Genomic DNA, 14,926 nt, shown 5'->3' on the forward strand with positions numbered 1-14,926 from the left:
GAATGAGAACAGCAGGAAAGCAGCTATTCTAAGAAAGCAAGGAATAAAACGTAAACATAATGCAACAAAGAAGCAAATGAAGAAACTCTTCCTTTATTAGAAATATGGGAAACAGATTGTGCTCATCTTGCTTAGGGCCAAGAGCCTCATTGTGTGGAATTCAGCCAGGCTCTGCCACACAGCTCACTAAGGAGTTTTGCTGTGTTAAAGAGTAAACCAGATGGGATATTTGCTTCCAACAAGATAGTTCTAATGGAAATGGTTAAAAGTACTATAAAAGAAACTTTTCAGCTTCTGCTATTTTATTGTTTACAATGAAGGCAGGCAGTATGAAAAGTAGACTACAAAAAAAAAAAAAAAATTACATCTCAAAACATTAATCATTAACCAATTTTAGAATTCATCTGCCTCAGAACTCTCTCTCTTTATGTAAAGCACACACCAGGTTAAAGGTAGATATCACATAATAGCAGAGTTGGTACCAAGAAAGTACCTTAAAATTATGTAGTCAAAATACTCAACTTGAAGGTCAGCCTGGAGCTTCATACAGCTTGAAGAAAAAATATGTAACATGTCAGACTGCTACACCCAGGGCCTGGTAAGATCATACCAAACCTGGCCTGTTTGTTCAAGACCATTAAGACAACAGCTTAGATACATATTGAGCCTACTATTTCTAAGAAAGATGGTCGATCACCATACAGAAGCAAGCTTGTGCATCAGTTATCCCCAGCCAGTTTGGCAACAATTAAAAATTTACCCTTTACCATTAGAATGGGCAATAAATATTTATTTATATTTATATTTAGGGGTTTTTTAATCTTATCCTCTCAGACTTAAAACTGCTCTAAGTTCCATTTTCTTCTTCAGGAACCAGACTTACACATTCTAAAAAGTCTTGACTTTGTCCTGCCATGTTTCTTCAATCAGTCAGAGAGCAGCTTGGAATGAAATTGATATGATTGGATAAAAGGAAATCAAATTTTTTCAACATTGAGTCTCAGTAATCTGATTATGAAGCTTTTAGTAATAGTGTAATTACTTTGAAGTTCTGAACATATGTTTCCACTGAGAGTATTCCACAGAGGACACTGTATCAGAAAAGGGAAGAAACGCAAACATAAATGTAACCAAAACATTTCAGCTCATCAAAAAAATTAAAACTGAAAGGAGAACCATATGCCAGAGATGCAACATGATGTCCAATAAGAATTACTTTTGCCTCCATCATTTGCCATCTCTTTAACATCAATGAAGAAAAGACAAAATACTTTTTCCATGACCATGAGCATATCACCAGAAACTTACAGGTTTGGTGTATTTAGAAAAAGAAAAAAAAAAACGACAGAAAATTACTAAGACAGAAAGTAGCTGAACACTGTTCCTTGAATTTTGAAGGGAAAAATTCAATCATTGCTAATGTTTCCACTGATGGAAAGGGTGTCTAGAGAAACAGCTTGCATAATAGCCCTGAAAAGCACCAGCATTTCAGTTTCTTATGATACTTACTCTTCTGAAGTTAACTAAATATCCTTAGCTCTATACATTGAAAGTTATTAAATCTGATATATTAGTTCTGACACAAGACAGTTCTATTGACTAAATTTACTAGAAAAAAAAAGAATCAGTGAACTAAGAGCAGAAATTCACTAAGCAAAACATTTAGAAATGCTAAACAAAAGAGAAAGAAAACTGCAGCATAAACAATATGAAAATATTGGAAAAACAAAGAAAAGTAACTAGTGGAACTATGTCATCGTGCAGAAGAGCTTTACACTTTCAACAAAACAGCCATGCTGGTCATCAAAACAGTGATGAAAAAAGCCAAGCGTTATCTTGTTTCTGGAGAGACAAGTTCACTTTGTTTGTGGGCTTTATATGCCATAAACAATTTACAAATGTAAATGAATTTGCTTCAGTGCTCATCTATGTCATCATAAGCAAGCTTAGTATGCAAGCCTACTGTTTTATATAGTATACAAAAAAATTACAGACATTTGTAATCACATGAATAAGCTTTCACAGACAAACTAAAGCAAATGAGGAAGTCTGACTCTAGTGAAAACAAATGTATTGTTCATACCACCTTCACAAATAACACAGCACAAACAACATGTTTTAATGGCAACTACTCTCTAAAAAGCTGTCCTTTCATTTCCTACACATTAATGTATTATAAACTTGCTGTCCATTAAAATGCCACAGACAAGCTCTTTCCTCAATTATTATCTTTATTAATCTTTACCAGCTTGTGAAGCCCTTAATAAATCAAACCAACTTCTTTTCTTTCATATACTCACATCAGGATTGCGTATACTCCCAGTAGAAGGGTTTAGTCTTAGAGCTTGGAGGCAAAGACAGAGTGTGACCTCAAATCATAAGAGAATATCAAAACAATTTCCAAACACATGGAATACAAAGCACGTAAAAATATTTCTGTTGTTTTCTTAGCAAAAGATCTATGTTACAGGGACAAGTAACACACGAAAGAACTTCTGACATATATAGAAAATAAACACAAAATCTCATTGGTCAGATTTCGACAAACAGGGTTAAAAAGGAAGACATTAATGGCAAGGCACTCTGACAATATTCATCTGATAACCAGCTTCCTTTCAACATTTCAACTTAGTTCAAACCAGCCGAGTATAGAACATCAGTGTTCCTTAGCAAACATAACTGGAATAATGCTGAGAGGTGGGGGTTAAAAACTGTATGCAGGATCCAGGTAATTTATTTTGGAGATGTTTAATGGGCAATGGCCCATCATTACTCTTAGATGTGTGTGTCTCATCATCGTTTCCCCCCCTCCAAAGATAAATAGAGAAGAAGATAATGGCATATAATATCACAATGTCAGAGGTCATCAGAAGGAATGAAAGCTTTAAAATAGTTTGAGAGTCAGAGTTTAAAAATATTCCTCCCTTGAGATTGTTAGCATGAATAGAGGTATTAATTTCCGCAGACAGCCTCAAATGGTTCCAAAGTCCAAGAAAGTGCTTTTGTTGTAAAAATTTAATGGCTTAGAGGTAACAAAGCAGGAAAACAGTTAACATGGTTAATTTCTCTGAAGCATATAATTTACAATGCCACTTCTTTTGGATAAAGAAATTGCTAAATATTTTATGGCTCACCCATGATAGGCATGTAGCCTCTATAAAAAAAGACATCACTGAAGTGTCCTACATAAAGCTACTGTGTACTTAATGCATCATAATTGTGACAAGTTATTTACTGAAATCTTTGGACTTAATTCATGAGAATTCATTAATCAGACTGTTTTCTTCAGAAAATATGCATATTTACCTGCACAAATACCAGCTACCACTGTACAAACTTCTCAAGGGCATGAAATAAAAGCCAGTCTCACAATTAACTGTTCATTAATTTCTACCCTTAGGATTGCTGAACTCAAATATAATATTTGACTAATGGCTGAAGAACTTAAGTGTTTCTTCTTGTCTCTTGTCATTTTAACAGAGATTTTGTAATAATGTGGCAAATATCTCACAGGTATTTTCATATCCCTCAAAGAAAAACTTTTGTGCTACAATTTTTCCTGGGTTAAACATTAACAATACTAATGTAGACTTGAACATGCTTATTGAGAAAAGTGATTCGACACAAGAGTTACTACTTAAAAGCCCGTTTAGTATTATCAGGCAGACTTCAGTCTGCCTCAAAAAGTGCACAGCAATGAACTAATTATTTCTCCATCTTGTCCAGCTGTAGGAATAAAACAGACCAGAGGGTACTAATGGCTTTTTCTACAACAGATAAATCTGATGGATTTTTATCCTTATTTTTTAAAGCCATCACCTTTCTTCTCCATTTGCACTGATCAAAATACAAAGGGACAGGGAGAGGCCCAAGATACAACATTAGGAATCTGAAATATAGATACTAAAGAAAATAATTTACTGTACTAAAATTTAGTTACTTAATGATTAAGTTGTCATAAACCAAACATTTGCAAGATGCCACACACTGTAATTCAGAAATCATGTATTGTGCAATAATTGACAATTATATAATTAAAGCTTGCCTGCTAATTATCTCCAAACCAACCTTTGTAGTGGCATTTTGTGAATTCTGGGTATATAGCCGCATATTTCTAACACTTCAATTTTTCCTTCTTTTAATGGAAAACTTCACACATCACTGGCTGCATTTTGTGTTACAAATTGTTTTTCAGCCCAATGATATTTATGTACACTGCATCATAAAAAAATCATTCAATGACAAAAATTATTGAAAAGAATGAACTGTATCTCTTTTACATACACCTGTTTTGCAAAGTAACAAGATTTCCACTAATAGTTTTACTCTCCCTTGGGCTTCTACTAAATACTGTAACTAGAAAAAAACTGCACCATTCTCAGTATCATTTGCTTCTGCGGCCTGACAACTTACACAGCAGGCAGTTACATGTATGCTAGCCTAATTAATTTATTTCAGTAAATGGGGATATATATGTTCATAATTAAGAAAGCTACTCCAGCTCTTGAGGCAATGTTATCAAAACATAATCCAATAATGACTTTTGCTTTCAATGTATCTACAAAAGACACATACTTTACTTGGGCAGGGACTTCCTAACCAGTAGCATTTGCTGTTATGAATTCCAAAATATTCTTTAAATTTCCATATTTGTTAGCATAAGCCTTGTCCTAATTGTTCCTGTAAGTGCAATTTGAAATTCTTAATTTTATTCTCATCACACAGATAAGCTGGACCAAATTTTTTGGCAACCGATACTATATTGACACATTATGTATGCAAGAATTTATCTTTCCTACTACGAAAGCTGTAATCAGTTTATCTTTCTTTATCACTCAGAAAAAGAAGATAGGAATTTAAATATAATCTTCTCCTTTATAATATCTTTTGTCCAAAATGGACAGAAAGGACTGAAATCCTTTGCCAGCTCTACATATGTTCCCAACGTCAGCAGGAGCTGAGTGCACTCTGCAACAGAGGGTGAAGATGCACAAAAACTAAATACAAGGATAACTAAACAGATCAAGAAGCACCCAGCTAAAACTATTTAGTGACATTTTTGCTATCTCCTTCTGCACTGTCTGTTTATCTTGAGCAGATGTGTTCACTAAGCCCTTCTTTGAGCATGATACCCAGCAAAAACCCATTTTTTTTTCTACAAGAGCAAGTTGAATTAGTTCAACAGTCAAACTAGTAATATGGTCAGTGAGAGGAATGAGGCAGGATGCACAGATGGCAGCAGAGAATGGAAGGGAGGAGTAACAGAAAAACAAATGGTAGAAAAACCTTTTCATGACTGAATCAGCTAAATCAGAAGTCACACAACTCAAACCTGTCACAACAATAGTTATGCACAACACAGAGTCAGATCTTAAATTAACATACATTCACTCGCCATTCTATTAACAGATATACCACTAGGTAACCACATAACACAGAAAAGGATGGGGACTTAGGCAATGGGAGATGATTTTAAGAAACTACCAGATCATTATTCTATCTGTAGGCCCCTATCTGAAAGGCTCAAAAAACTGCATCAGAACATACCAGGCCACTGATTAATTAGCCCCCAATGTGTCTTAACGTTACAATACTGTTATTTTGTGGCCATTTAAAAACAAGGAAACAAACAAAAAAAGCTGTCCCCCCTTCCCCAACAAACACACATTTTCCTCCCCCCTTGCTGCTTCTCTTTCGAAAAGAAATCCAAGCTGAAAGTCTTCACATCCTTCTTCAAGGAAACAAAGAAATGCAGAATGCTCATGTATATCTAACAGAAATCAGATGTCTTTTGAAGATAACCTATTTCATATGATACTAACTTTCTAAAAGCCTGCTGAGAAAGTAATTTAAAAAAGGAATTTGGATGAAAATAATCAATAAAATATAAATCCAGTGAAACACACATTTCATGATGCTGTTCTGTACAGACAGTACAATACAGTTACCCTAGCAGAAGACAAAAAGGCTCAATGCAACCCCAGCAAAATCAGTCATGCACATGAAATGTGAGTAGTCTTCAATATTATGAGATTTAGGTTTTGTTTAATCAAGTTAACCATTGGAAAGATTATTCCACATGTTCATAAAGTAAGTGTAATAATGATCTACAACTCAAACCACTATTCCAGTGAAAAGTATGTATTGTAGTGGAGCTACACATAGCATTACACAAACCAAAATAGAACACGAAGATTACAACAACAAAAGAAAGCAAGCCAAATTCATAGCACGAGATCATTAAAGTACCTAAACAGACAATCCCCAAAATACTTTTCATTTGGTTGCTAAGCTGGCACCATTATTTTCTAGTCCAAATTCATTCAGGGAAATTCTCAAAGAGTTTATTGTCATTTTGCTTGCTTGAGGTTATTTTCATAACAATGAGAAACAGAAATGTTTATGCAGAAAGATTACCAACACACTGATAAAGAGTGCAACGCAGGAGTTATCGGTCATCCAGACAGCCAACACTTTTACCCATGCTCCCATCCTCCCTTAACTTGATTACTGCTGTATGCATCGTATTTCACTGTTAAAGCCCTTCACAACACGTCTCTGCTACTACCTTCATCTCTCATTCACTACAGAAATGCTGACCTGCCCGTCTTCTATATTTTTAAATCAGTCCAGGGCCTTCTCCCCTGCTTTTTGTTCGAGATATATTTCTGAAAAAATCCATGAAGCTGATCCAATATTTTCCTTGAAATTCAGTTTTAATATTTTTCCTCCTGTAATAGCTACTAAACACTCAATAACATGTTTTCAGGAAGGTAATATTATTGCCAATATTGACTAAGAAATAGCTCAGCCAATCCAATTGTGGATTGTCACTTCCCTTGCACCAACACTGTTCTCAGCTGAACCAATGGTTAGCAAAACAACCTACCACACAGAAAACCCAAAACAAACAAAAAACAACAACAACAACAACAACAAAAACACAACCAAACAAAAAACCCACACACAAAACACACAAACTACAGAAACTAAAAATAAAAACCTCCCATGCCCCTTTGAAGGGTTTTTGACACCCCAGGTCACTCAAACAGCTCACTCTGGAGTAAAATGTGAATCTGTACCAGCTCAAGGAATATCCTGCCATTTAGTAAGGGGGAAGGGAGGGCATCAAAACATTCCCCTTTAGGGGGCAATCAGCTCCACCACACACCACAGTTTGTTACTCAGCAATTTAATGGGTCAAGCAACGAAACAGGGCTAAGGGATGTCCCTTTAGTCACACCTACATAACTTTCATGTCACCATGCTGGGAATGAACTCAGTGAATTGACCCAGACTAAAAATAAACTATTTCTTCTGGATCATTTTTTGACTTGACAGTATGCCTGAAAAGAAGGTTACTCTGCTGCAAAGGACAGATTAGTTTCCTGGTGTAAGGGCAGGAATCAGTAGTGTCCAGCGAGAGAAGCAGCATTGTTGTAGCATAATTTTTAATACAAAAACAAAGCCTCTATGTTTTAAGTGTACATATTAATTTTCATTCATCTCCTGTGTTATACCTACAATATTTAACACAGGTATTGGGGGTTTCTTTTCTGTATTTATAAAACTCTCAGGTACTATGGTGCTCAAATAAAATGTTTAAATGCCTGGAATAATTTCTTATTTAAATGGCATATTCATATGGTGAATCTACAACTTGGATTTTTTTGATTGTTTGGTGGCAGTTTTGTTTGTGGGTTTTGTTGTGTGGTGGGTACCGACCCCCCCCCCTTTTTTGTTTGTTTGTTGTGGTTTGTTTGCTTCCTCTAACACAAAAAATAGAAGCATTTCAAGGAATTGTTTATCAATAGTGTATATTGCTGAGCAATGTTGATGGGTTTTTTACCTTGTTTGAAAATACATTCCCATAGTGTAATTTTAAAATTGTTGGATTTTTGGAGGAGGAAAAAAGTTTGAGAAACAACTATATACCGAATTTAGACATTTATTTTGCCTTTTAATTAAATAATTCAGAAGCCTACTTAATCCTGCCATCTAAAAACAAAACAAAGAAAAAAAAACACACAAAAAAATGGAAAGCTATTAAAGTTACAGAACTGCTAGCTTCCTATAGCAATAAACTAGTAAGAATAATATAAAATCTTAAATAGCATTAGACCATGTTAGCCTTGCCTCTTCTTGGCATAACACACAGTGAAACAGATTTAATTTTTGTAAATAAAAGGGCAACATTATTGGGACAAGGTACCAACACTAAAGCTATATGCTGTTAAACAGCTGCACAAAGGGTTACTTGCTGTCTCTGACTAGCTCTTGAAGTCACATTCCCTGTTACAATGTTAAACGTCTTGACCACAGGACAGAAATTACCAACACTGCATCAAATTATAGAGCTATAAACTTTTGTTGCTGAAAAATTTGTCTTACTAAATTAACTTAGGTACGCAAGCCTCTAGGAAGTTTTTGTCCAGCTCTTGTCAATGCACAAAGGCTACCTTGTATCATCTTCTAAATACCACCCATGTATTACACATTCTGACTAATCTGTCTTCCTGATGCTGATACCAATATAGAAGGGTGAATGGGAAACCAGAATGCTATGAGGTCAACTGATGTCTTTCAAGTGCTTACTTAAAAATAAGCCCTCAGCTTGATTAAATCCCCATATTTAGGTGACCACCTTTATTTTATACTTTAAAGCAAATAAACCACAACAAAACCAAGCAGACCACAAGCTCTTATTATTAACTATATGTTTTCTTTCCAAAATAAGTTACCTCTAATGATTTTCTGTAATTGTTAATTAAAAATCTTCAGTGAAAATTAACAGCTTAAGTTAACCAAAAAGTATTTTGTAATAAAGATTTTATGTATGAAATACATTATCAATTCCATGCTCCATTTCTAAACACATATTTAAATAATTGCCAACATTTCCTTATATCTTTTACTTCATGACTATATCATTAGTTAACATTGATTTCTATCTCCTCTTTTGGTGGTAGAAGACTATTGTCTCTAAAGTTATCATCAATAACCATCCTAAAATAACAAGAAGTTGTAGGTAAGCTATCTGTGGAATACATTTCAGAAACACTTCAGGCCCTGTTCTGTATTTTTCATGGGTCCTCACAAAAGCTCTCCAACATGTCAACAGAGCACGACCAAGACCTCCTTCCAAAGTAGCAGAACTATAACACCAGTGAAAGCAAACAAGCACAGCGCAATGCATCTGCATGAATGTTGTATTATCTATCAGACTTTACAGTGTTCAGCCAGTTTAAAAAGAAGTAAAAAGACTAAAATTATGTAACACTGTCATACATTGTCATACACATAAGCCTGTGTTTATAACAAAAATTAAAATACAAATGACCTAATGTTGACATCTTAAGTATAAACATTTTTTCTGCTCTGACCAAGGCAGAAAAATGCAATCTAGTATTTTAATAACGTCACCTGTATAAAATAAGAGAATTTCATCTTTCAAATATTGAAATAGATTAAAAAGTTTTAAGAAACAAATTCCTGAAATTTTCTAGAAATGCTTTCATCTACAGTAAACTCCGTTGAAGACTGGCTGACAAAAGATAATGAGGTATGACACAGGTCCTTCAAGCAGTGGCTATTCAGTTCATTTAACTTCCATCACTGTTACAAAGATGGAAAGCAACATGAATTTGACTCCCCAGTGGCCAGCAATTTATGCAAGGATTTCTGTCTTCCATCAAGCAGAATACACACATACAGTATTTTCTAGCCCAAATTAAAAAAAACTATCTTAAACATTCCTTCATTTATATAATTGTCTTTTCCATTATTAAATTAAAATTAAATAATTTTATATAGAAGAGTTTCCTGAAATGCTTGAGTAAGCAGTATAAATAAACTGTAAATTTAAAAAAAAAAAAAAACGCAATATATGCATAACTGAAAGGACCACTAAGGAATCATTCTGGCAACTCAAAAGCAAAGCACATTACAGAACAATCTTCTAAAAGCATTCATAAAAGCAAGAGCCACCGTTTACCTTGATAAATACTTTTAAAGGTTTACCCTAAAATTAGAATTCCAGAAGCATTCATGAATTCCGTGCAATGCAATGCACGTGTCAGCTGCCATGCACTTTCCAGATAAATTTGTCCACAGAATTTCTACACAAATGAACCGTTACATAATTAACTTGCTGTTATGATATTCTAAAAGCAGATGTCACACAGATGAAAATAAACACAGTTACATATTTTGAAGGCTTCCCACAGGGAATAACCTCCTAATGAAAATAAGCATATGTGATTTACTTTTTTTTCCGAGGTAACACATTAGCACTCAGAAATCCATTTATAAGCAAAACTCTCTCCACAAATTTCTGTTCAGAAAATAAAAACCAAAGAAGAAGAAGAATGTAGTAAGAAACAGGACAGGAAATTATATGAAGACTATTAAAAGCCAGCTATACAGGTCAATTATCTAAGCTCTTCTGGAACAACAGGTGTTATGGAAAGAAGTCTTCCTCAGCAAACTACCTTTAAAAAATTCATGGGAGGAAGAGGAAGTAAAAAGTTCAAAGAAACACGAGCATGGTCAAACACTTGGAAGAAGATGGAGTCAAAAGGTTTTTCACTGGACAAAAAGTAAAACCAGAGAAGAACAAGAAAAAAAATATTAATACTAACATGTTTATCAAGTTCGTTCTCCCTATTTCACAGCACAAGAACAAAAGAACCTAAAAAGTAAGTACAAAATAGGAAACTAAAAATCAGAGGAACTGTCATGTGTTGCACAACTATATGGTCAAATCCTTTGCCACAAGAACACATGAGGAGATAACGCATTTCCAGAGATATGAAACTGCAAAACATTTTGGAAAATATACCATATTCTTCACAGGATAACTCTTTCTGGCCAAAAAATTGGGTAGAGATCACACAAATTATTTCATCCTTGCCTTCCTGCTCCCAATTTTGCTATGGTATTCCCAGTTCATAAGTGTTTAGAGAAGACTTTTCAGAAAGCAGGAAATCAGCCTAGGTCTCTACATCATACACTTTCAAGACAGTTATTTTATTTTCAGCATTTTTTTCACTAAAATAAAAGGTTGCTGTTTAAATGATTTAAGGTGGGAAATCGTGTAAAGCTGTGCTTCTGAATTTGCAACTAATTGGTATATTTAATAATCAATATTCACAAATATTTTCGTCTGCCACAGTGAAAATAAAATCACAGTTCCTCCATCACATAAATATTAATGCATAGTGAGTAAACATTTAGATTTCAGTATGAGGACTAGAGGCATTAACTCTCTAACCACATGGGTAGCGGTTATGCACACTAAACTTTTCTAAAGCATTCAAAAGCAAACACACACTGCAGCTCTCTAAACGTAATGTATTTTACATAGCATAGCAAGACATCGAATCCACAGAGGAGATAACATTGAAAATGAAAGATGTATCTGACCCTCTGTGCTTTCCTTAAGCCAAGCCTTTAATTCAAGATCTTGTCTGCTACATAAAAAAAAAAAAAAAAATAGTCCAAATGACAAAAAAAACCCAGTAAGGTCCCCCAAGCCAGAAGACAGGATTTACATAAATATTTATACAGAAAATAATTCTTAAATAACTACTTTTAACTTTCTTTTTAGCTTTTGCAAAGCTGAAAGAAAAGGAACGCTACCCAAATATTTGAGTTCATATAGCACTAAGAAAAAAGCATGCCTAGTTGAAAGACCCACAGGATTCTTGGATAGTTTTGAAGTTTTTAATTTAAAACCAATAAATATTTTGACAACAAACTACAAGCTTTCCGATTTGATTGGGTCTTACATAGACAACAACTTTGACACCTACACTGAAGATGAAACAAACAGCAAGCCTGAACAAGGCAAGGAATTGCTGTAAGAGCATCTACTACATTTTATAGCTTTTACTTAAAATTATTTACAAAACTTAGAAAGTGAAAACAAGATGAAATGTGTAATGAGAAACAATGACTACAAAACAGACCCTGTAACTTTGAGATTATCCAGGTATGGATCCATCTCACACACACAAAAAAATCAACCAAAAACAAACCACACACAGAAAAAAAAACCACCACTGAAACAAGTGATTGACATGTCGTACCATCACTGTTCCACGGGTACAGAACGCAACTCAAGGACTAAACGGCCAAACTGCCAAGGTGATTAGGCCCAAGGTGCTGCTTTTTCAGATCACTGCGAGTACCATGCCAGAGCAACGACACAGATACATACTAGGCAAGGCCACAAAGGTTCACAAGTCACAGAAACCTTGCCCGACAGTATTTACAATCGATATACTGAGGGGCAATAGAACATAATTTAAAGGTGACCTCAAACAGAATCCCTGGGCTGGCCGGTGGTGGGTCATCCCCCGTTAGAGGGGTAAAAGAGAGCATTGACCCCTGAGCACTTCGACCCCAAGTCCTCTGCACGGCCCCGCCAAACACACGAAGGGCTTTAACCAGAGGCGCGCTAACGAAGCCGAGGACACAGCCCAGCCGGCTCACCCCGCTCCGGACCGGCGCCCCTGGGGCCGCGCAGTGCCGGCTCATCATGACGGCGACCCCCTGGGGCGGTGACCGCGGTCACCCACCACCACCCGCAGCGGAGTCCGAGGCGCCCCACTCCGCCGAGGCACCAGGGGAGGCGCCGCGGGCGGCCGTGCTAGGGGGAACCGAAGGACAACTGAAAGGGAACCAAGCTATCCCACGCCGCCCCCCGCCGCCGTCGCATCAGTGGCGGCCGCGCTGGGGAAGAGCGGGGGGGGCAGGAAAGGGCGGAACTGCATCCGGGCTCGCTTACTCACCTATCATGGCGGCGGCGCGGGAGGAGGAGAAGGGCGGCGCGCGCGCACGCACCGGTGCCGGCCGCACCCGCCCCTCGAGCGCTCCGCTGCAGTCCTCAGCGCCGCGCGGCTGCGCGCCGACTGCCGCGAGCGGCCGGGCTGTCTGGCGGCGTTACTCCGCATGCGCCCCAAGGAGCGCGGTGTCCTCTGGGTAACGTAGTTCTTGCCTCACACCGCCCAGCCCTCCCCACGTGATTGCCTTTCCCCTTCTCCGCCCCCGCGTTAGTTGATCCCCGTTAACTGATGCCGCGGGACGGGGTGTCTGTCAGGTTTTCGGCGCACCTGCTTGCGGGCTGCACGTGGCAGCGGTTTGGCGCCGGTGTCTCGTCGGTTAAGCGCGTGCTTCCCCCGCGCACCCAGTCCCCGCCGGCACAGCGCCCGGCTGTTGACGCGTTGCCTAGTGACGGGCGCGAGTCCGGGGACGCGTGCTAGCGCCGGCGGCCGCCAGTGCTGCTCCGCCTGTAACGACCCCGCCGAGGGGCCCCGGCGGGTGGCGCAGGGGGTGAGGCGAGAGGGGCGGGTGGGGGACACGGGCAGGTGGGGTGGCAAAGGGCCCTATAGCGGGGCAAGAAATGCAGGAGCTGATGAAGGGCTGGGGACCGAGGAGCGGGAGCGGTGAGGAGGAGCGGGACCAGCTGTGATGCTGAAGGGGGAGAGCGAGGGAGAAGGAACGGGGCGGAGGCGAGGAGGTCTGTCAGGGACAGGGAAGGTGCGGGAGGGGTGTGTGGGTGTCCCTGGTTGGGAAGGGAACAGAGGTAGACCTACTGTGTTTTCCAGCTTATTGGCGCAGGGCGTTGACGTACGTTTGTTTTTTTTTTCCAGTCTGTATTTTGCCTCTTGTCGGTCGCGGCCGCTGGTGGGGAGATGGTAGTGGAGAAAGGGGGCGCAAGCCCCTCCAAGTCCGTAGGTGACAGGTGCCCCCAGCAGCAGGAGCCAGCGGGGCAAGAGAAGAAAAACAAGCAGCTGGTTGCCGAGGGATTCACTATTAAAGCCATGATGAAAAACGCTGTGGTATGTTTGCTGTTAGTATAGAAGTGATGTAAATTAGTTTACTTTCACGTGTCCAGGAAGCATAGTAAGTTAGAGCTGGGGATAAAGCATGTCAGGAAGGTGCGTATGTTGCTTAAGCTTTATCTGGAGTTTGCTGGTTGCTGAAGTTGCCTTCAGGCTTTACAGAAGTTTTATCATAAGGTAAATGCCAGTGCTTGTGGAGATTGTGATGCTTTGCCTTGAAGAGTATTGCTTTGGTACCACAATTTTTCTGTATTGTTTTGTACTGGCAATGCACATTCTATTAAACTGTCAGACTATAGAATTGTCCGCAAGGCTTCCTACCTTCCATTTAGCAAAATGCTGTCAAATGATACTGTAGTATTATTTGAAAGTGTTTTCATACACTGGCACAGTGTGGTATAAATTTGATGTGAATATCACATGGGATGGCAAAGATCTGGAAAATAGGTTTATTTTAAAAATAAGCTTAAAAAAGAATAAAACGCTTCCACATGGTACAGGCGAACACTGAATGGGAAACAAACATTAGTTCCCCATCTCATAGTTCAAAGACAAAGAGGAGTTGATCCAGCAAGCTTCACTTTCAGTAATAGTCCTAATTTCTAATGAATTTAGAGACTGGAAATACTAGGCCTTTCAAAATGCTTTAGATTGTTTTATTTTTCTACTTTAGTCTGATTTTAAACATAAAAAAGCTTCAGCTGGTACAGAGCACAAACATTCAACATGTAAGTATATGAGCTACTATGAGCACACATCTCTGCTTAAACTCCTTAATTGTATTTTTCTTTATTTGCACACAATTCAAGGTGTTAGCAAAGTCTTGTTTTCTCCAGGTTTTTATAATTTCATATATTCTTCTGAGCACAGTTATGAAATACATTATTTCCCTTGTTCTGCTGAAACAGTCTTCCTGTTGCAGTCTTTCTGGACTTGTGATCTGTAAGAGCATCCTCTTAAAAACACAAACAAATCCATCTTTAAACAAATCTTAAAGGGAGTAGAAATTGTCTACATTAAAAACTTTATCCATTGTAGTAAAACTTTCGTTTAGAGCTTGCTTGGTTTGTTTGTTTTTA

At 38.0% G+C, this 14,926-nt stretch overlaps 2 protein-coding genes across 6 annotated transcripts in view; one reads left to right on the forward strand and one right to left on the reverse strand.

Annotated features, from left to right (window-relative positions):
- Positions 1 to 12,927, reverse strand: part of PRKN (parkin RBR E3 ubiquitin protein ligase) — a 732,020-nt gene extending 719,093 nt beyond the window's left edge. The window contains exon 1 of one of the 2 annotated variants that reach the window (XM_065057577.1): positions 12,795 to 12,927. In XM_065057577.1, coding sequence (XP_064913649.1) covers positions 12,795 to 12,801 — 7 coding nt within the window. In that variant the 5' untranslated portion in view covers positions 12,802 to 12,927. The remainder of the gene's footprint in view (positions 1 to 12,794) is intronic. The other variant, XM_065057579.1, reaches the window with a different exon arrangement.
- The window catches only part of PACRG (parkin coregulated), a 232,957-nt gene continuing 230,888 nt past the window's right edge, over positions 12,858 to 14,926 (forward strand). For 3 of the 4 annotated variants that reach the window (XM_065057580.1, XM_065057582.1, XM_065057581.1), the window contains exons 1-2: positions 12,858 to 12,984; positions 13,656 to 13,844. In XM_065057580.1, the coding sequence (XP_064913652.1) occupies positions 12,955 to 12,984; positions 13,656 to 13,844 (219 nt within the window). In that variant the 5' untranslated portion in view covers positions 12,858 to 12,954. Of the gene's footprint in view, positions 12,985 to 13,081; positions 13,336 to 13,655; positions 13,845 to 14,926 lie in introns of those variants that run through there. The other variant, XM_005508599.3, reaches the window with a different exon arrangement.

Source organism: Columba livia, chromosome 3 (assembly GCF_036013475.1).
Source record: "Columba livia isolate bColLiv1 breed racing homer chromosome 3, bColLiv1.pat.W.v2, whole genome shotgun sequence".
NCBI classification, from domain to species: domain Eukaryota; kingdom Metazoa; phylum Chordata; class Aves; order Columbiformes; family Columbidae; genus Columba; species Columba livia.